Source organism: Carcharhinus amblyrhynchos, chromosome 10 (genome assembly GCF_965287045.1).
Source record: "Carcharhinus amblyrhynchos chromosome 10, sCarAmb.v2.hapA, whole genome shotgun sequence".
NCBI lineage: Eukaryota > Metazoa > Chordata > Chondrichthyes > Carcharhiniformes > Carcharhinidae > Carcharhinus > Carcharhinus amblyrhynchos.
This window is the reverse complement of record NC_137333.1, coordinates 77029942-77052766: the sequence shown is the minus strand read 5'-3', so window position 1 is coordinate 77052766 and position 22825 is coordinate 77029942. Positions and strand designations below refer to the sequence as shown.

General features: G+C 42.0%; 1 protein-coding gene across 7 annotated transcripts in view; it reads right to left on the bottom strand.

The window, feature by feature from the left end:
- The window catches only part of LOC145349086 (microtubule-associated tumor suppressor candidate 2-like), a 453839-nt gene that overhangs the window by 119088 nt on the left and 311926 nt on the right, over positions 1 to 22825 (bottom strand). For all 7 annotated transcript variants that reach the window (XR_013888055.1, XM_080197409.1, XM_080197414.1 and 4 more), the window contains one exon: positions 4546 to 4704. Coding sequence is in view for 6 of the 7 variants with exons in the window: in XM_080197409.1 (XP_080053535.1) it covers positions 4546 to 4704 (159 nt within the window). In the remaining variant the exon portion in view is untranslated. The remainder of the gene's footprint in view (positions 1 to 4545; positions 4705 to 22825) is intronic.

Here is a 22825-nt window from a genome sequence, read left to right as displayed (position 1 = left end):
ATCTTCTGCTTTTATTTCAGAGTTGTCTGTTGTAATGATTATGCTAGGCGCATGAACAGAAGCAATGATACCAGTAGTCAGGCTTGTCAAAAGTGTCAGGATTTTAAGCTCTTTCATGAGGCCGCAAGAGAGGCCTCATTTTACTGAGAAATAATATTGTAATAATTTTAAGGAAGTCGGCATGTCTGGCAATGGATATTGGATAAAGAGAGTATCGGACTCAGCTACAATACACTTCATGATCAAATAACCTGCTAACGTTTTTGAAAGGAGGTGTCTTCATGAAACCACTTTAATTTGCAATGGAGTGGTAGGGTCTATAAGCTCTTATCCTTTGAAATAAATTGCAGAATTATGATGTTATCAGCAATAAAAAAATGAATGCAGCATTTTCCCTAACCATTGAGGTATCCCTTGATAATGCGAATAAACAAAGATAATGCTTGTGCAGCGATCTCTCTAATGTAAACAGATGCAAAAGCAATAGAGTAAATAATGAAACAGCTAATTACATCCACTCGGCATGGACCATTGATTTAGCACTTCAAACAGCAATGCTTTTAACAATTCCTATAGAACTGTTCGTTTTAATATGATTTCAGACAGTGCACTGGGACAAAGATGCATCTCACAGCAGACTTGGTAACATGAAACAAAAATAAGGTCTGCATAATAATAAATGTTAGGGCAAATTAGAAATGTAAATCAATACGGGTATCAAAAAATTGTTTTGTTTCAGAGTCAGAGGTCCTAAGCTCCTTGAGGTGTCTTCTTACATTACTGTTGCCAGTCAGATGAAAGTTTATTGGTGAAGGAATAGATTTGTAAACTAAAAGATGTTGCAGAGCTAGGGGGAGGCAAGGCTGAGGAATAATCTGAAGAAGAGGATGAGAGTTTTGAATTTAATATACTTTGTCGACTGTAAGCTAATTTGGGCTGGTATTGTTTAAAGTGCTGAATGAACACCTAATACAGGACTAGATATGAGCTGCCGCATATTGTGCACATTGGAGCTTTAGGAAGGTGAAATGCCAGGAAAGAGAACATTGTAATAGTTGGGTTTTATTATTATTTATAAAGTTTATTTACTTATTCATCATAAGTAGGCTTACATTAACACCGCAATGAAGTTGCTGTGAGAATCCCCGAGTCCTCACACTCCAGCAATGTCTGTTCGGGTACATGGAGGAAAATTTAGTACTGCCAGACCAGCACATCTTTCAGACTTTGGGAGGAAACTGGAGCACCCAGAGGAAACTCAAGTAGACACAGGGAGAACTTGCTGACTCCACATAGAGAATGACCCAAGCCGAGAATCGAACCCGGGGGCCCGGCACTGTGAGGCAGCAGTGCTAACTACTGTGCCACGTGCCACCCTGAAAGCACTGGATTCAGAAAGGGTTGAGATAGACTTGGACATGGGCAATGTTGTATGGTGGAAATAATCATCTTGATTTTTAAAAAATTTATTCAAGAGATGTAAGCATCGCTAGCTAGACCAACATTTATTACCCATCCTTAATTGCTCTTGAGAAGGTGGTGGTGAGCTGCCTTGTTGAACTGCTGAACTCCATATGGGGCAGGTACATTTTGCATGGACAGCCATTTTTGCTAAGGCACCTTGATGCCATGCTTGGTCAAATGTTGTCTTGTGGTCAAGGGCACTGGATATGGCAAAGGCTATGGGCCCTGAAAATATTCTGGCAATAGTACTAAAGAGTCCAGAACCAGATGCTATTCCAGTACAGCAACAGTACTAGCATCACTCTCACCCTGAGGTCAGCTCTTTTCTCCATGTTTAGATCAAGAATGGCCCTTGTGGAATCCAGACTGAAAATCAGGTTAATGCTGAGTAAAGACTATTTGTTAGCACTGTTGATGGTACCCTTCATCACTTTGCTAAGACTGAGAGGAGGCTGATGGTTTGCTGCTGCCTCGCTGATGTAAATAGCTGATGGAGTCCAAGTCTGAGAGGCTTTGGGGGAAGAGGCTAAAAGGGGGTGTGATCTTGAGATGCTGCCTGATAGCTGCAGGCACTCCCAAAGGAGCACCCACTCCCCCTCCCCCCATGCCAACCCACGTTACTTTGTCAACTTGTCAAACAGCAGCTTGCCTAGTAACACCTGTTGGGCTTCCCACATGGCATGGGTCCTCCCTCTGCTGTGATAAACTAACAGTCCAACGCGTCCCCCAACCTTCTGTAAAATGGAAGACAGGTTGGACGTGAGTAGGAAGGCCAAGAGCTACAATTTATGAGCCCTGCCATTGAACACACTGATATTACCAAAACAATTCTGAGGCTGGAATTCCCACCCCAGCCCTTATTCACTACTTCTGCACAATTGCCCCTCTATTTACCACTCCCTCAGCTGATTTCCCACTCATTCACAACGCCCACCACCCCAGCCAATCTTGCCCCCATACACGCCCGACATTGATGGCTGTGCCACGCATTGCCTCCCTTTAGGTCCCACCCCTTCAAGCTCCACCACACCCCTTACCCTTCTCTACCCTTACTCTCCCTTTAGGCCCCACCCCTTGGCACTGCCCAGTCTCCAATGGGCATTGCCAAGGTGCCTGACAGGCAGTGCCAGGGTCCCAGGCTGGCAATGCCAGCTTGCCATTGCCCTCTCTGCCCCCAACCATTTGGGGGCCCTCAATGGCTTCCAGTCTCAGTGTCAAAGTAATCAATCTGATCCACATTATTGGGGGGCATATGTGAGGATGTCTCCCGGTGAGGCCTTTAAGGCACGGGCCCTGGGCTCACTAATGATATTTAAATTCAAACTTAAGTATTCAAATCAGCCTCGTGCCTTCCCGAGCGTGAAGTTGATTACACTGGCAGAACAGGGTTGGTAAGACTGCGAGAGGTGAGAAACAAGGCACAAACCCGGTTTCCGCCTCCCTCGCGATCTTACCGGTTTGCTTTGCCAGTTGGCCAGCATGATGAGCTGATAAGACCACCCCATTGACTGGGGATTGTAAAATCCAATGCTATGATTCTCCCAATATATTGGATGCAATTCTCCATTCTTTCTCAAAGTGCAGTGGTAGGTGATTCCAGAGTGGTATGAATCTGCGTCCTGTTCCATGTGTGCAGCCTCATTATTTATACATGAGCCAGCAATGCCCCAGTTTGCGAGCTGATTCATCCAGCCACCATCAGCTAGCACATTCGAAGATCTGGGAACCCAGCACACTCACATCACTCACTCCTGCCCACCAGTCTTCATGAGACCATGCAAGACATCTGGAACACAGAGGCAAAAGACTAGCAGCCTCAAGAAGATGTTGGTACCCCAACTCAACCAGTCCTGAGTCCTGTGCAGATGGAGGTGCGGGGGAATCCCACAGGGGTTTGATCTAGATCTGTATAATTGTTATCCTGAAGGTAGAAGAGGTTTCAATTCTTCTAACATTTTCTGGGTAACTATTGCTGTATCCCTGTTGGAACCAATCAAAGTTGTGATTTAAATAAAAATATTTAGATGGTTCCAGTGCAGGGTGCTTATTGGCACTTTTGGGCGACTGTCATGGAAACCTTACATGTAAAGTTCCGAGAGGGGTTCCCCTGTGCATCTCTCCAAGAGGATACTGGGGAGCTTAGAAGTTACAGCCCAATATATCATTAGAATTTTATGAAAATTGGGTGAGTATGAAAACCAATTGATTAGCTAATAACTGGCTTAACTGTGCAATATTTGAATGGTTAGATAGCACCAGCTTCTGAATGGCATTTATAGAGGATTAAGTCATATATGCTTCAGGGCATTAACTCCAGCTTCATGGTTATGATTACTCATTTTCCTCCTGGGGTATAAGAAAAGCACTTTCAGACAATGAAATCTTCCGGCACTCGTACAAATTTGAGAAAATCATTCTTGGCCTTTGTGAGTATAGAAATCTACTGACAGTGAAATCTCAGTGCTATACGGAGATACCTCTCTCTAGAGTGTGGGGACTGAAATGTTTGCATTCTTTTTTTATACACCAGTATATGAAATAACATTTGGGAAAAAATATTGATCACAGTGTTTTTTTTTCTGAACATATTCCCAACTTATATACTTTCTGATCATTTCATAGACTCATGGAATCTCTATAGTGCAGAAGGAGGCCATTTGGTCCATTGAGCCTATACTGATAACAATCCCACCAAGGCCTTATCTCCTTAGCCCCATATATCCTCCTGACACTAAGGGGCAATTCAGCGTGGCCAATCAACCTGACCTGCACATCTTTGGAGTGTGGGAGAAAACTGGAGCACCCAGAGGAAACCCACGCAGACACTGGGAGAATGTGCAATCTTCACAAAGACAATGACCCGATGCCAGAATTGAATCTGGGTCCCTGGTGCTGTGAGGCAGCAGTGCTAACTACTGCCACCATGCCACCCCAAATTTAATCAATTGAATATTTGGTGCTCAAAGCAATCTCTGGGAGACTACAATTCCATTAGGGTCTTTGTCAGGGCTGAAATGCTTCAGAACACAAACTGCATGTAGAAAGTTTTAGACATTTTATCCTAACTATGTTAATACTCACTGCTTGCCACGGTGGATTTAGGTGCGGGAAACAGACTCCAGCAATTTGCTGCTGTACTGCCTGGAGGCTGCAGTCCAATCTTTGCAGCCCTTTTGGAAGCATCATTAACGGAGGTTCCTGTCTTCAAACCGATCTTTTCCTCACTTCCACTGTTGGAACCTGCAAAAATTCCACCATTGCTATAATTATAATTACATTATAATTTCACAACAATGTAACATGAGCCCTATCATTCAATCAAAATGATAGTTAGTTAAAGGTAAATTAATAAATAAAACATTAGCAAATGTAAAGGTTTTGAATTTGAATTTTGAATTCGCATTTGAATTTTGAGAATCTGAATTCAAATGATTACGGTTCTTGAATTTGAAACCAAAAACAACCTCTCTTTTATCATTGCGTGCTAACATTCACAGTTACATTTGCTTGTAAGCTACTGGAAATCTTTGATGATTTTCCTGGTTGTACTGTATGCCCAGCTGTACAACATTCATTGATGCACATTCTGCAATACAGTCTCCGAAGAATTTGGTGGACAAAGACTTTTTTGTAACTACTATGAAGTATATTGATCTCGCAACTCCATTTCTTCTGTGTACAGATCTTTAACTTGGTATTGGGCTTAATTTTAGCTTCAAAAAGTAAACTGAATTAATGGAGCAAGTTCCTGAAACAGGTCAATAATGTAAAGGGAATATTAAACCATTCGTTGTGTTATGTTTCTTCCCACAATGAGGCACATACTTATATTCCTGGGCCCATGAAACCGGAACCAGGAAATGTTAAACTGTATATCACATTCTGGGATTTTGGTATCTGTAATTCAGAATGAAAGTCCATCAATATCTCTACTTTCTCAGGTGGCTAAAGAAATTTGGTATGTCCACTACAACTCTCATCAATTTTACAGATGCACCATAGAAAGCATCCTTTCCAGATATATCACAGCTTGTATGGCTCCTGCTCTGAACAAGACCACAAGAAACTGCAAAGGGTTGTGAACGTAGCCTAGTCCATCATGCAAACCAACTTCTCATCCACTGACTTTATCTATACTTCCTGCTGCTTCGGAAAAGCAGCCAGCACAATCAAGGACCCCACACACCCTGGACATACTCTCTTCCACCTTCTTCTGTCAGGAACAAGATACAAAAGTCTGACCGACTGACTCAAGAACAGCTTCTTCCTTGCTGCCATCAAACTTTTGAACCTACCATATATTAAGCTGATCTTTCCCTACGCCCCCTCTATGACTGTAACACTATATTCTTCACCTTTTTCTTTCCTTTTCCCCTATATACTCTATGAATGGAATGTTTTCTCTGTCTAGTGCGCAAGAAACAACACTTTTCACTGCATCCTAATACATGTGACAATAATAAATCAAATCAAAAGAACGGCCCTCCCTCTATAACATAGGGCCCAAAATTCTAGGGTCCCTGTCCACAAGCAGCCATGTGGTGGAGGGGCACTCTTGGCATTGTCCTGGACATGCTGTTGATACTGACTCAAATCTTAAGGTTAGGCAGGACAGCTCAGGGGCACCCATCTGGAGTACCCAGCATAAAATGTTGAACACAGTGCTACTTTGATGGAAACATAGGCTCTTAATGAGCTGAAGATGAATGAGAAAAATTATTTTTTTGTGCAGGGAACTGAATGGTTAACCTTCTGTTGCAGCATATTTGAAGTCTTAGGGTTACCCCCAATGGAATGTATGCCTGTTCTCTGCGAGGTCCATGGAAGGTGCCACAGGAAAGATCTCCAGAAAGCTCACTGTGGAGTAGGAGAAGGCAGGTGGTTAAACTTAATTTAGGAAGGAACTTCACTGCAATGGAAACCGGCAGATCTAAATGCCACTCCAAATTGCTCCACATTCCTGAATTGCTTGAGCTGTGCCCTTTCCAATCCTAAGAATGTTAATCCCTGTAATGTTTAAATGTGTCTCAATTGCTGGATTACATTTGACATTTACAAAAGTTCTCTCTGGTTCAATGGGTAAAGGCAATAGGCAGAGTTTTTCCATCGTAGCTCCAGCAGACCAATGTTCTGTAATAACTTCTAGAATAACCACCAATATGTCTACTCAAATATAGGTACATGTATTATAACATCGTGTAAATGACAGAAAGAAATCATCAGTTGCTCTCACCCTAGCAACACTCGCCTCGAGGGAACATTTGTTCCTTCTTTGCTTTCAGACAGCTATAACAATCTGAACTTTCAAAAATTAAAATGTCATCTGAGCCAGGGACATTTCAGGTGATTGCATAAACAAAGACCCCTTGGAAAAAAAAGAAATGAGCATTTAAGATGCTGGCTGTACAAGGCTGGTGTGATTCTCTCTAAGGCTGGGTGCAGCCATTCATCTCCCAAACCTCCAGCAGCCTCTCTGACAGAAACAAGAATCCGACCGGAAGCTCACCAAAATAACTGCAAGTGACTCTAATGCAGAAAAAAAAGTCAGCTGGGATCAATGCAGCTGAAACTGTTGCTTCATCCAAGGATGTACTGGGATTTGGTCAGTGATCTGTAATAAAAGATTGAAGGTACAATGTCCCAGGCTAACACATCTAAGTAAGGACAGCAGCAATTATCTCAGTGTCTTGGGCTCTTGAGGGGAAAGACAGTCAGGGTTTCTGATAGATAGCCAATAACTCTGCTGGAATGTGTATAGGCATCAGATAGAGACAAATTTAAGCTTAGCTACAATCCCCAGCATGGTGCGACAGCAGGAAATACCGTGTCGACCTGACTTGTGTGCTCAGAATTTGGGTGAGGTACTACTCAGAGATTGCTAATGGTGGACTAAAACCCAAACATGAAGCAGACATTCAGCAAAGAGGTGACAATTGGGGAGGAGGGAGGAGAAGTGGGGAACAAAGTTTACTAAACTTTATGTTACGAAAAATGCTGGTTTAACCTGCTTTTTGCTTCTGGAGACCATGTTACCAATAACCTGTGCTCACTGATTCATTAGCTTTTTTAAAAAATATATACATAACAGGACCAAATGGAATACCATCTGCCAGTTGCCAGACTTCATAAGGTGTTTTTCTGATCTTTTGGAACAGCAGCTTTTCTATAATGATTACAACAGCATTTAACAAGTGGCCGCAGCAGGTGTTCTGCAAGTATGCACACACGGACCATTTCTTCAGATGCAATGTGCTGAGTTTTCCATGTTGTTGCACATCTCTCATCTCACTTCGCTTATTGTAAAGGCATCATAGCACTTTAGAAAGGTTGCAATTCTGAATTTTGCAAACAAATGAACCTAAAGGTCGGAGATTTGAACTCTGGAAGTCTCTTATTTCTTGCAGGTGCACTGTTCATTATGAATGAGAAATTAATCAAGAAATGTGGAATGGACTGCATTCTGACAGGGAAATGTGTTTAGAAATGCTGCATACAAATTATAGAAAAGAATAAAGAAAGAACTGGGATAGAAGGGAAAAGAAACAGTATAGAAAACAATGGAATTGATGCACAGCAAGGAAAAAGAGAAATTTGTTCAGAAAATTCACAAGGCCATCAAAGTTAATTAATGAGGCTAGCAACACATTAGGGAGAGATGACCCAAGTTCAGGAAATGAGAATTTAAGCAATTTATTAGAGTAACAGGTGTGATGGGTAAAGGGGAAATCAGCGGATGTATTTAGATTTCATGAAGGCAAAAAAGATGGTTAGCACTCCTGTCTCACAGCGCCAGGGACTTGAGTTCAATTCCAGCCTTGGCTGACTATCTGCAGAGTGTCCCCGTGTCTGCGTAGGTTTCCTCTGGGTGCTCTGGTTTCTGCCCCCCTCCAAAGATGCACAGGTTAGGCCATGATAAGTTCCCCTTGGTGTCCCACGATGTGTAGGTTAGGTGGTTTAGCTGTGGTAATTGTGTGGAGTTACAGGGATAGAGCAGGGAAGAGGGCCTGAGTAATACACTCTGTTAGAGAGTCGATGCAGACTCAATTGGCCGAATGACCTCTTCTGCACTGTAGGGGTTCTATGATTTGTTATGGCACTTCTAATGGGCTCCCTCAAGGCAGACAGCTGTTGCAGAGTTGTCTCAGAGATCTGCAGACAAGTACCAATTAAATGTGACGAATGAATGCAGCAAACTGTGTCTAGGTAACACATTCAAATACCTGACAGCAGAACTCGGAAAACCTCAGCCCTGACATTTCATCCCACTCTGGGTCAAAGTCGCAGGTAAAACGTGAAGGCCAGCTGGCCACTTGGTCCTCTCGCCAACCATAAAAGAGGATGTAATCACTTTTAATTGTGTCCTTAATGGGCCTTAACGCCTGCTTAATTGTTGGTGGGCACACTTCTGATTCCCACGTGCACCCATTGATTGAAATATCAGATGAGGGTGTGATGATGTTGAGGCGCGTAGCTGATAATTCTCATGCAATTTCATGATCTTCCTGGTCAAGCCAGCCCGAGTAACATAAAATTCTGGCCTTGAAGTCAGGGAGGAAGGAATTCCTGAGATGAATCATAGTAGGTTCCAGTCAATCTGGCAATGATACGAACTATTCTTCGCCTTTGGTCACACATAATTTGGCATCCAGCAGGCAGTACCTTTTACAATTCAGGAAGTTAAGGATGTTACTAATAAGGGCTTGCAATGATATAACTGTACCATCTAGTCCATCCTCCACATTAGGAATCCATGGCAATGCAGTAAGTCTACATGGACATCACACCAAATTGGATCAATTCTTCAACTTACCCACAATGTTGTCAGTTACCTGACAAATATCTGGAATACATGAATACATTTCAGTTCAGGTGCTACTATCTATAGGATTTCAAAGCCAGTTTATAACATACTGTGCTGACACTTCCATCAAAAGGATAGGTCCAGGAGTGCTCCAAGATAAGGGGCAATTTTACTGTTTTATTTTTATTAGCAGCTTGTCTTGTAGTGAACAATTAAGTATGCCGATTTATAGCAAACAGATTTCTGCAGACGTGAAATCTAAATTTTAAAAATGTAAAATTTATAGAATGCAAATGATTCTAACTGGCAAACATCACACCCTTTTGACATTCTATGATACTGATAAAATATTACGAACAGGAATGAAATAGCCTCAGATGGTCTTCGAGAAAATCTTGTTCCTGGGAATGAAGTTATGGCTCTACAACTCTCAGGTTTAAGTGGAATCAGTGTTGTGGAAAGCAGTGTAATTACTTACTCAGCAGCTATGGCACAACGTGTAGCTTCTGCTGTCTAATTGAAAGACAGTATTGATTGCAAATCTAAATTTAAATACCATGTAACGAAATAGAGTTCAAACCCAACTTGTGCACACTGTATGCTTCGCTGCGCCCATTGATTTAAAGACCTTAAGAAAACAAAATGAGATTTTTTTTGTCATGCCAATAACAGTGTGTTAATTTCTTGCTTACAATTCAATTCAATGTGAAATTACCCAGGTGTACAGATTTTTCTAAATAACTAAACTCAGATACTATTAACTGGATTCAGTGAGTGGAGACATATCACATATATCTGGTTATCAGTCTCTTTGTTTGCAAATAAACAATGTTGTATTTAATGTACACCAACACAACTGATAACTTTTATGCCCGTCAATTATATACATAGAATTTTTACAATGCAGAAGGAGGCCATTCGGCCCACCATGTCTGCACCGGCTCCTGAAAGAGCTAGTCCCATTCTCCAGCCCTATGTCCATTTCCCTCTAAATATCACTTTCAAATATGCATTCAGCTCTCTTTTGAAACCTCCTATTTCTCCTCATCTCACTCCTGGCTCTCTTGCTGATCATCTTGAAATTGTGATCCCGAGGATTGTGATCCCGAGGATTGTGATCCCTAGTCACTGACATACCAACTAGTGGAAACAGAATTTCCTTTACCCTGTCAAATTGTTCATAATTTTGAATACTTTAATAAGATCACGTCTTAATCTTCTCTGCTCCAGAGAGAATAAGTCCAATTTCTCCAATCTTTTCTTGTGTCTAAAATTCCTCATTCCTGGTATCATTCTAGTAAATCTCCTTTGCACCTTCTCTAGGGCTTTAACATCTTTCCTTAAATAAGGTGCCCAGAACTGAACACAATATTCCAAATGTGGTCTGAGAAGTAGAGGTGTAACATTACTTCCTTGCTTTTATATTCTTTGCCTCTATTTATAAATCCAAGGATCCTATCAGCTTCTTAACAACTGTTTCAATTGTCCGGCCACCTTCAGAGAATTATACACTTGAACCCCGAGGTCCCTCTGCTCCTGTACTCCCCTCAAAGTTGTATAATTGAGCCTGTATTGTCTCCCTATGTTTCTTCTACCAAAATGCATTACCTCACATTTTCGTTGCATTGAAATTCATACGTCAGGTGTCTGCCATATTTGGCCAACTTGTCCGTGTCCTCTGAAGTTGTTCAGCAGCATCACGCTCACAATTCACTATTCTCCTTAGCTTAGTATCAAATGCAAATTTTGAGATTTTGCCCTCAACGCCCGTCTCTAAATCATTTATATAAATCAGAAAAAGCAAAGGTCCCAGCAGTGATCCCTGGGGAAAAAAACACTTTCAACTCATCTCCAGTAGAGGAACGTCCACCTATACCTATCCTCTGTTTCCTATCACCTAGCCAGCTTGTAATCCGTGCTGCCAAAGACCAACAATCACAAACATTTCTAGTAAAGTTTTGGCAGAACAGGAAGAAGACTTGATCCCACATTATATTGAGCAGATCAGATTCTACTGACAAATGTCATTTTCTTACAGCCATGTATTTTAGCAGTTTTAATCAAGTTTCGGGGGAAAAAAAATTTTCTCATTTTTTGCAATTCAATTTCTCTGACAGATTGAAAGCTGTTCGAACCAACTGCGTCGACATTTATATTTCATAGGAGCAGTGGCTGAACGCTTTACAAGTTCAGCCCTTGCATTTTTGAAGAAAGATATTTATAATACAGTGCAATTCACATCAATAATGCAGCATGGCTGTTAACTCTTTAACATAAGATGGCAAAACCTGGTAGCAAATGCATGACAAACATTCACATTCGCAGTTTCTATAATTAAAAACTTTAAAACGTTCAAAATGTTAGTCCCAAAAGTCGGAATGATAGCAGATTGCAAAAACATACTCAATTCCACTGTCAAGATGCTCACTGAATAAACACGGATTTTATAAAGAAAAAAAACCTTGCAAGAAAGAATGACACGCAAGGGTTAGTTTATCATTTTATCACAGCAGATAGTTTCTTCTTGCAACCCTGCCACTCGCATGTATCCTGTCCTAATGGATTTTATTTTGCACTTTGCTGGAACTGATGACACAATCCATTTTGAATATTTAACACCTAAAATAGCACCATTCTTCATTCACTAAAAGCCTTAGTTTTCATAAATTCTGATGATGTTCTAATTTGATACATTGAAACACTTAAACCATTTGGACTTGGACCTCGCAATAAACCTAATACTTTTTCATAGCAATCTCTATTATTCCCCTCTTTATTTTTACATAGTTTTACCTTTACAGTTAGCACGTTAGATTCCTCTCTCCTGTGCCACATATTTGGCTAGATCTTACAAGTAAGGGAAGGCTGGCGGCTGAGTATCCATCACATTCCTGACACCATGGCATTTCACCAATGACGAGTGGCCAATCAAGGGTCCCTTCCTGCTGCTACTGGCATTGTACCAGTGGGCCCGTGGGGTGATTGCCTTGTGAAAGCTGGCAGCCTCTTTATGGACTTGGGGGCAGGCCTCATAATCAGGCACTCTGCAGCCCAGGGAGAAGTCCCCCTCCAGCAATGGCCACGCCTGCAGAAACAAGATCCCCAGCTATCACCAATCCCTGCAAACCCCCTTCTACACCAAAAGGGATACAACTGACCCCGATGATCCTGACCCCACTCACCTTGTTCTGGGGGCAGCATCATCATTATGTCCCAGTGGCGGCTGCCACTCTTGGTGGCATTGCTGGGACTGAAGAGCTGCCAGTCCTCTGACTGGCCAGCAGCTCTCGGGATGAGCTCCCATCTTTGAAAGAGACTGGAGCCCCAACAGCAGCTGATTAGCCACACCATGAAACTAAAGCGCAAGGTGGGGTTCCCCAAACAGCCCATTGTTGGGGACTCCAGAGTGCAGACAAACTTGATCTTATTGAATCATTCTTTCCTATTTAAAAAAATTTACTGTTTCAATATGTCATCTGCCTGGGTAATGGCAGAGTGGGATTATACAATAAATTTACTATCCATTCACTCCATAGCACTGCACCATATCACAAATTCACATTCTAATCCCAAGGATGCTTTACTGAATTTGTTTACTTTAATAACTCATGTTCTGGGATTTGCACTCCCTGTGAAAGTCTGAACACTTCTAACTTTGCTACACTGTGGTGACATTAGCATTATATTCGGAATTAGATTGGACATTATATAAATAAATCAGGACTAAAACATACACAATTCCTTCACAGGAAACAGTGCAAGGCTGATTAAACACTTTTACTTTTCGCTGGATTAATGAACAGAATTTTTCTCAGTTACTTAAAAGTTCTTATATTATTCGAACTGGCAGAACATTCATCAGCTGCTAGAATTCACTTAATTATCACATATAAAAACATTAAGAATATTTGCAATATTAATGCATGAATGTTAAACACACCCATATGGAATTCCTCTATCCACCATTTTAACAGAGCAATTAACCAAAATAAACAGGCTAGCATCTCCCTTAAAACAGTGGAAGGAAGAATGTTGCACAAATGTGCATTAAGCATTCATGTGGTAATATTCAAATGGTAATTTTTAAAAATGTCTGCAGCAATGTGTCTCTCTCTGTGGTTTTCCAGGAACTGGTTGGATTATGGTGCTCTACAATTGGTTATACTTAGATTGTAAAGCAGATCATGCCAGAGGAAGAAAACTGCAAATATGGTCAGCTGCAAAAACATTGTGGCTGAAAATTCACAATCATAACTTGCTGGCTGCAGAACTTTACTGATGTGACAGGTAGTTGGCACCAGATATCTGGTGCAAAGGCCTGTTCAGTAGCAGAGATCTTAAAGCTGCCTAATGAATGTTTCTGTTTGCCCATTAATGCTGCAGTTGCAATTTAAGAAACAGCTCTTGAATGTCCTGTGATAGCATAATATAATTTTGGTATGAGTGGGCTGATCCAGTGCATTTAAGCTTGCGTTCCCTAATATGATGACATTCCTTGTACAGTACCATCTTCTTCATAACATTGGTAAACCTGAGAAATGCAATTTAAGAATGGCCTGCAGTAGATTTGGTTTTAGTTTTTTTTTCAAGTGGTGATTATTAAAATACTTGCAGGTCTACAACAGGTCACAGTTTGTTCAATTAGGAGGTGACATCATTTTCTCCCCCAGTTGAGCTGCCTCTCTCCAACTAGCTGTGACTGGATTCTGTTATGACTCAGTTGACAGAAGGTTTTCAGGTCTGAGTATGGAATGTTTTCAATTCCTTCTGCAAGACTTAAGAACTGCTGGAAAACGAGATGATTAGTTAATAGTAAACAGATATTTATCATTGTCTGCAATGCTCATTTGCAGCTCCTGGGGGAAGGCATTAAAAAATGCTGGAGGATTTGGTATGAAGTTGTGCTTAGTCTGTACTGATAAGACCATAAATTATCAAAACAACTAGAACAAGATCAGCATCAGCTGAAACAAGACCTGCCATGGAGTAGGTTTTATGGCAATGTTAAAACATTGGAATACACTGTCAGCTGTAACGGCAGTACTCGTAAACAACAATACATTTTATATTTGCTCTGTTTGCTCTATGTTGCAGCCTTAAATCATTCATATACTTTTCTTCGATCAGACCATCTGAAAATATCATGAAACTCATTCTTTTTGAATGGGATTACCACTGTGAAAAATAGTGGCCAGAAGAAATCTTCATGAATCCATTAATGATAATGCAACAGTTAATTGCCAAAGCACTTTTCCGTAACTCCTGCACCATGTTAAGAATTTCCTTATTCAATATCATGTGCACTCTACTGATGACCATGGAATTAAGACAGTTTCATCACTGTATATAAGCATATGAATCAATGTTGTTAGTACGCAAATAAATGCAGCTAGCAGTTTGTGCACACAAGCTTCCATAACGTATAAACACACAAAATTGGAGCAGAAATAGGCCATTCGACCTCTCAAGCCTGCTCCTTCGCTCAATAAGATCATGGCTTATCTGTTTGTGATGAGTTCCATATTCCCCCCAATAACCTTTGCTTCCCTTGCCTAACTATCTATCTCTGCCTTAAAGCTATTTAGTGATCCCATTTCCATTCTGCAATGGGATTGGATGAGGGGGATTGCGATCATTCTGAGCAGTGGGGGTGGAGAGGGAGGGGGCTAGATACCCATGTGTTGTGGAGCTCGTGGTCAGCTGTAGGCCCCTGCGATTGTAGGGTTGTGGATGGCTGGTTCAGGCTGGCTTTAGCAGCAGGAGCCTGACAGCTCTCTCGCTGTCTGTCAGACCCCTGCAGTCGTTTCTGAGCATGTGCAGAATCAGAGGTCTGCATATCCAGAGTAGCTCTCTCTACAGACTAACTGGCAAATTAAGCCCAGCCCACTGCCTGCTGCAGCTAGAAACATTCTAGACCATTTTTTCAGCAATTAATTGTGTTAGATTGGACGTGAAAATTCACCCCAAAAACAGATCAGGAACTCTTCATGCCAGCTGAACATTTAGAATCAATCTCGTAAAATTCCATTGAGTCTATATCAACTATTCAAAGGAGCATCCCACCCAAGCCTTCCTATCCATGCTATCCCATAATACCATGCATTTACCTTGGTTAATCCACCTAATGCATGCATCTTTGGACTCTAAGGGGAATTTAGCATGGCTAATCCACTTAACCAACACATCTTTGGAGTGTGGCAGGTAATAGGGGCACCTTGAGGCAGCCCACATAGTCATGGGGAGAACGTGAAACCTCCACACACAGACCAAGGCCAGAATCAAACCCAGGTCCCTGGCATTGTGAGGTAGCAGTGCTAAACACTGTCACCATAGCTACCTTCGCAAGAAAAGCTGCTCATTCCAGGTACTTCCTCTGAACCGCTCTCAATGCATTTACATCCTTCCTGAAATAAGAAAGCCAAAACTGCACACAGTATTTGAGATGCAGTCCCATCAATGCCTGGTATAAATGAAACATAATATCCTTACTTTTGTATGTAATTCCTCTCATAATAAAGGATAGCATACCATTAGTCTTCTTCATTATGTGCTGCATCTGTGTAATGACTCAGGAAGCCTGACTTTTATTACAGAATGCAAAGTAAAACCACTATGTGATGTACACACACAACTCTGTGCCTGGCACTGCTGTCCAGCAGGCCCATTCCTGGGCCTGCCTTATAAAAGACTCAGGTAATGAGTTGCAGTTGGGCAAGCCATGACCTGTTACCAGGGAAACTCATACTCAATGAGCTCCACAGAGAGGTCAATTGATGATTCCCCATGGACTTCATGGGGGATTTTCACAACCTGCATGTTAACTTTTTGTGACTCATGCATGAGAACACCTAAAACCTCTGCACCCCTAGCATTCTGTAGTTGTTCTCCGTTTAAGCAAAGCTCTGTTTTTTAATTCTTTCTACAAAGTTGACAACTTCACATTCTCCCACACTATACTCCATCTGCCAGATGTTTGCCCATTCACTCAACAGATCTATTCACATCTGCAAATCTATATGTCTTCTTCACAACATGTTTTTCTACCTATCTTTGTGCCATCTGCAAATTTAGCTACCATGCTTTGCTTCCCTCATCTAAGTCATTGGATGTCAACTGTAAAAATGTTTAGGTCCCAGCATATGCCACTGAGAGACTCCATTCCTGTCAATCAATTTATGCATATTCTCTGTTTTCTGCCAGCCAGCCAATCTTCAGTCCAAACTAATATGTTATCCCCTACATCATGAGCTTTTATTTTTTGTAGCAACCTTCGATGTGATACCTTAGCAAATGTTTTCTGGAAATCCAAGTACACTATATCCACAGGCTCCCCTTTATCCTCAGCACATGTTATTCCTTCAAAGAACTCTAGTAAGTTGATTAAATATGCTTTCTCTTACATTAAATCATGCTGGTTCTTTCCAATTACCTTCAGCTGGTCTAAGTGCCCGGCTATAACCTCTTTAATTCCAACATCTTAGCCATGGCAGAGTCTAGCTAACTGCCCTGTAATTTCTGCTTTTTGCCCCCCTCCCTTCATGAATAGAGGGGTAATATTTACTACTTTCCTGTCTGATGGAACTTTTCCAGAATCTAAACAAATTTTAGAACACTAACACCAATGTATTTACCATCTCATTAGCTGCCTCTTTTAAAATCTTAGGATGAAGTTTATCAGGACCCAGAGACTTGTTGGCCACAGCGCCATTACTTTGCTCAGTACTGCTTTCCTAACTATAGTAATTTCACCAAGTTCCTCTATCCCTTCCACCTCCCTATTTACAGCTATTACTGGCAGGCTTCTTTTAGACTCTATTGTGAGCAGAGAAGTAAAATATCTGTTTATTTCATCTGCCATTTCTTTACTATCTGCTATTAGCTCTCCTTTCTCACTCTCCAGAAGACCAACACTTACTTTACTCTTTTCCTATTTAAATACCTGTAGAAACTCCTGCTGTCAATTTTTACATTCCTAGCTAACTTCCTCTTGTACTCTAATTCCGTTCTCGTGATTAACCTTTGAGTCATTCTCTGTTGTAACAACAATTATGTGAAATATCCATTAATCTTTTGTTGGTGATGTTAGTTGAATGTATTGTTGACGGTAACACTGGAAACAATCTTTGCTTCTGTCAAATGTCTCTTCAATTATAGTTCAGTAAATTTAAAATTATGGAATTTGAGAAAAAAAACAAAAATGGAAATATATCTAAAATGGTATAATTCACAGTGGGGTACAGGATGGAAGTTCTCAGGATACAAATAAACAGATCTCTCAAAGCCATAAAAAGAGAATTCTATGTTTTAACCATAAGGGCATTGAATATAATGGTCAGGAACCAATGATAAATCTGTATGTCAAAAACACTGAAGTAACAGATAAATTAGAACATAATTACATTAGGATTAGACAAGCACAAGAGGATGTAATTATAGGGAGAGGGAAATCACAAATCATAATCATTGCTGCATAGAAGGTTAAGAGAAGTTTTAATAGGTGTGTTCATAATTGTCAAAGGATCTGAGCTAGTAAATGACCAAAGATTATTTCTACAGGTTGGTGAATCATTAACAAGGGCACAAAAGCTCAGGATTGGCACCTGAAGGATAAAGGGAAGGTTGGAAGTTGTCAGTCTTGGCTCAGTAGGAAGGTTTGATCCCCTATCTAAAGTCTTGAGCACATAATCTTGGCTTGAACTTTAATGAAATACATAGGGATTTCTATCTTTCAGAAGACGGCTGCACTTCATCTTTTTTCAGGCAACGTCCTCCAGCCGATGTTAAAACAGGAGTGACTCACGCTGTTGATGGGAGTGTCTGTCAGGTGGGTTTCACCCACACAACAGATGCAAATATATGCACCCGTGATTCACACAGGGCCAGCCCTGCTGTTCAGAAATTGGCAGTATGCTCGCAGACAGGTCCCTCTCCCTCCCAAAGCGGCCAGGCACTGGCAGAGGAGCAAATGGCCACTGGACTGAGCTCCTTGAGCCCCCCTGGGGTTCAGCATGCCAGTTCCACACTGGTCATGACCAACAGCAAAACCCACATGGTGCATTTCCTGCACGAGTGGTTGTTATTTTTTATTCGTTCATGGGACATGGGTGTTTATTGGATGGGCATTTATTGCCCATCTCTAGTTGCTTTTATAGGGCATTTGAGAATCAACTACATTGCTGTGGCTCTGGAATCGCATATAGGCCAGACCAGGTAAGGATGTTAATGAATCTGATGGGTTTTTCAACATCAGCAATGGTTTCATGGTCATCAGTAGAATCTTAATTCCAGATTTCTTTTATTGAATTCAAATTCCACCATCTGCCGCGGTGGAATTTGAACATGGTCCCCAGAACATTAGCTGAGCTTTTGAATTAATAGCCTAGCTATCGCCTCCCCTAATGGCGGGGGAGGGGATGGGAGGAGCATTAAATGGGTCTTCAAGCCCACTGATTGTATCCTGGATTGTATCCAAGCCGACCTCATGCCTAATGGGAATCCTGCTTTTTGGCTGATGCCCCAATTCCAGTTGCACTGTTTGCCAAGTTTTCAGACCAGTTTTCTGGGGCTAAGCACACAGAGAGTCTGGGGGTGTGGCTTACGCGATCACTCTGGCAGGGCGGGGCCTGATGGAGCTGGTAAAGCTCCACAGAGATCAGGGTGCCCCGATCAGTGCTAATATCAAACTCAGCACCACTCCCCCCACCCCACTGTGGACATGAAGGATACCTCCACCAAACAAGAATTGGGGTGACACACTCTCCAACATAGAGGTATTGGGAGTGCTCATTCCCTCTCCCCATCCCACAACTGCACAAGTTTGGGGGCTGTCTTCCCCTCCCCCCCCCACTTCCCCCCAGCACAAGCATTGGGAGCACTTCCCCCTCCACTGCAGCAATATCACAGACACAATTGCCCTTCACAAGCTCCTCCCCCCTTCACAGGCATTGCCCTTCCTTAACAGACATCACCTCCCATAACCCCTCTCCCAACCACACTTTCGGGGCGAGCCCCTAATGGGGCTCCTAAAAGAACTGCCCCCGACCAGGTTTGCACTGCTCCCTGACACAGCTTTGCAGTCATGATGTGGAGATGCCGACGTTGGACTGGGGAGTTTAAAGCTTGTGAGTTTACTATCAAATAAATCGGTTGGACTTAAACCTGGTGTTGTCAGACTTCTTACGACAGCTTTGCAGTGCCAGTACTGCCTGGATATGTCCATTTTCCCTTGGGGGCTATACTTATTTTGGCACCCCTGGCAGATTCCACTCAACAGATTCCCATTTTTATATAGCTATTGTGAATGTCAACGAGGTATGAATATTCAGTGGGGGGAGGGATCATGTGGCTGGGAAGCCCTTCATAAATGGAAATCAGGTTCCTACCTTTTGTGGGTGGAACATTACATCACTGGTGAGGGGTGGGGAAATGATTGAGATCTCGCCAGCGAGAACCTGTTTTCCCAACTTTCATGGAATTTGTTCCCAGATCATTGTTCATGGCGGATGCGGGTGCAAATTCCACCCCCTCCCTTCCTGTCCCCCATTTGCCTGTTGCAGACTTCACAATATTTTAAAGAACACTTGATAACATATAAATCTCTTTAAATACTTAATTCCTTGAAAAAACAAACATTGAGTCATACAGCATTCACAAACGAGGCCGACTTGGACTGTCATGACTGTGCTGGCTGTCTGAAGCAGCAATTCATCTCAAGCTACTCCACTGCCCTTTCTCCATAGCCCTTCACATGTACCACTGTTAGATAATAAACCAATTAATTCGCTCATGAATGTCTCAACTGAACCTGCCTCCATCACACACTCTAAAGGTACATTTCACATCCTAATGTGATAATGTTCTTTCTCATGTCAGCATTGCTTCTTTTGCCAATTACCTTAAATCTGTGCCTTTTATTTCTTTATCCTTCCACCAATAGGAACAGTTTCTCCCTTTTTACACTGTCTAGACCCCTCATAATTTTGAATAACTCCATGAAATCTCCTCTTCAAACTTTTCCTCTCCAAGGAGTTCATCTCCAGTCAATGTTCATAACTGAAGTTCCTCATCCCTATAACCATTCTGGTGAATCTTCCCTACGTCCTCTCAAAACCCTTCACATTGTCCCTAATGTGTTCAGTCCAGAATTGGACAAGATGGGTGCGATTTTACAGCATCACTGGAGTGAGACTGGAAATTCCCGCCTGAAGTCAACAGGCATTTCATAGAATCCCTACAGTGCAGAAGGAGGGCATTCGGCCCATCGAATCTCCACTGACCACATTCCCACCCATCCCTATCCCCATAGCCCCATGTATTTACTCTGCTAGTCCCCCTGGCACTAAGGGGCAATTTACCACGGCCAATCAACCTAATCTGCACATCTTTGGACTGTGGGAGGAAACTGGAGCACCTGGAGGAAACACATGCAGACATGGAGTGAACTCCATCCAGACAGTGACCCAAGCCAGGAATCGAACCTGGGTCACTGGTGCTGTGAAACATCAGTGCCAACCACTGTGCCACCCTTGTTTCGTACTGCACTTGGGCGCCCAATTTCCATTGTCCATCCCTCGCCTGCTCCAATTTGTGGTGGACGGGACAGTAGAATTCCAGTGGATACTTCAGATGAGGCTGAACCAGTGTTTTAGGCAGGTTTAACATAACTTGCTTGATTTTGTACTCAGTGCCCCTATTGATAAAACCTAGGGTGCTGTTAACTGAGCCCTCAACTTGTCCTCCCACATTCTGATTTGATTTGATTTATTATTGTCATATGTATTGTTTCCTGCACGCTATACAAACAAAACATACTGTTCATAGAGAAGGAAACAAGAGTGCAGAACGTAGTGCTACAGTCATAGCTGGGGTGTAGAGAAAGATCAACTTAATACAAGGTAAGTCCATTCAAAAGTCTGACAACAGCAGGGAAGAAGCTGTTCTTGTGTTGGCTGGCAGGTGACCTCAGACTTTTGTATCTTTTTCCCAAAAGAAGAAGTACAAGAGAGAATGTCCAGGGTGCATGGGGTCTTAATTATGCTGGCTGTTTTGCCAAGGCAGCAGGAAGTGTAAGCAGAGTCAATGGATGGGAGGCTAGTTTGCATGATGGATTGAGCTACATTCACAACCTTTTATATTTCCTTGCAGTCTTGGGCATTCATTGGTTTATACACATATACACCCTTAGCTCCTACACCTCTTTGTATTTTCAAATCCCACTGCAGCTGGTTTTCCAATGGTGGGTATGGAAATCCAATCCCTGTTGATTTCAGCAGGACCAAAAGATCCCCGGAGATATCAGAAAATTCTGCGGATTAGCTCACATCAAAAACACCTAATTTCCTTATAACCACTAGCAACTGTAAATCATAGTGTGAACTTACAGGTCCCACACTGTGATAATGATAATGATGGGTTGTAAAAGCAGTCGTACAATATTAACCTTCTATCAAAGAACAGTGAATCAGCAAGTGCTTTTTTTTTCAGTTGCAAGGTGGATGGTTTCCTCAAAGATCAGAAGAATTTGGGGATTTAAGTGATTTGACAGCTTGACACTTCCATTGAGGTTATCCACTTTTTATGCACATTCATGTCTCCTCCTAATTATCTCAAAAAGGTACCTGACCTTTTCCAAAGGGATACGTGATGCCTGCGAAAGAATGACCTCTTCAAAAGGCACTTTATTTCTGTGAAACGGTATGTTACCTCTTCAAAAGAGTATCTTACCTTGCCAAAAAACTTTGTTAGGTTCAGATCATTTCCCCAAATGTCTGAAGTGCATGGGTTAAATTTTGGAAGTCCCAGAAACAAAAATTGCTTCTATCTGAAGGCAACTGTATTTTTACATGTTTGGGTCTGTGGGGCAGAACTTCAGCAACATTCTGGCTAAGGCACGGAGCCCCTCCACCCTTACAAAAATTTAGACTCCTGGATTCCATATCAATGACACAGTGACAGGATTTTCTGGGTTGCCCAAAACTGGAAAATCTCACCTGAGGTCAACGGACCTTTGCACAGGCTGCCCCCCAACAGGAAAATTCTGGTCAAAGAGTGTTAGATAAATTTCAATGGCAGTGACTCTGTCACATCTCCTACACTCAATGGAAGGACTGTCAAACAAATGCTAGTGTCTTTCTTTAAGCCAGTTCCACAAGCATTCAGGAATAACTCGTGCAAAACCAATTAAGGCAGACTGAATCCTGTGGCTGGATGAGCCATCTGCCTTGTCAGGTCCTATTTTCTCATCTATCAAATACCCAACACTCCAGGGGAGGACACAGAAAACACTTCAAAGACTCTGAAGGTCTGCTTGAAGTGCAGCAACATTGACATTAGTACTGGGGCCGAGCATGTTACCAATTGTTCAGAATGGTGACAACTTGTCCATCAAGTTGGATCACACTTTGAGTCACAATGTCTTAATGATGAGGCAGAGCGGCGGGAGAGTGGAAAAAAAGGAAGCAAATCCTGTACTAAACCAACTGTCTAAAGGTCAAGCAGGGAGTCCTAAGAAGTGATGAACCACAGGATGACTTAATTGGCTTTCGACTGAAATAGGAGGGA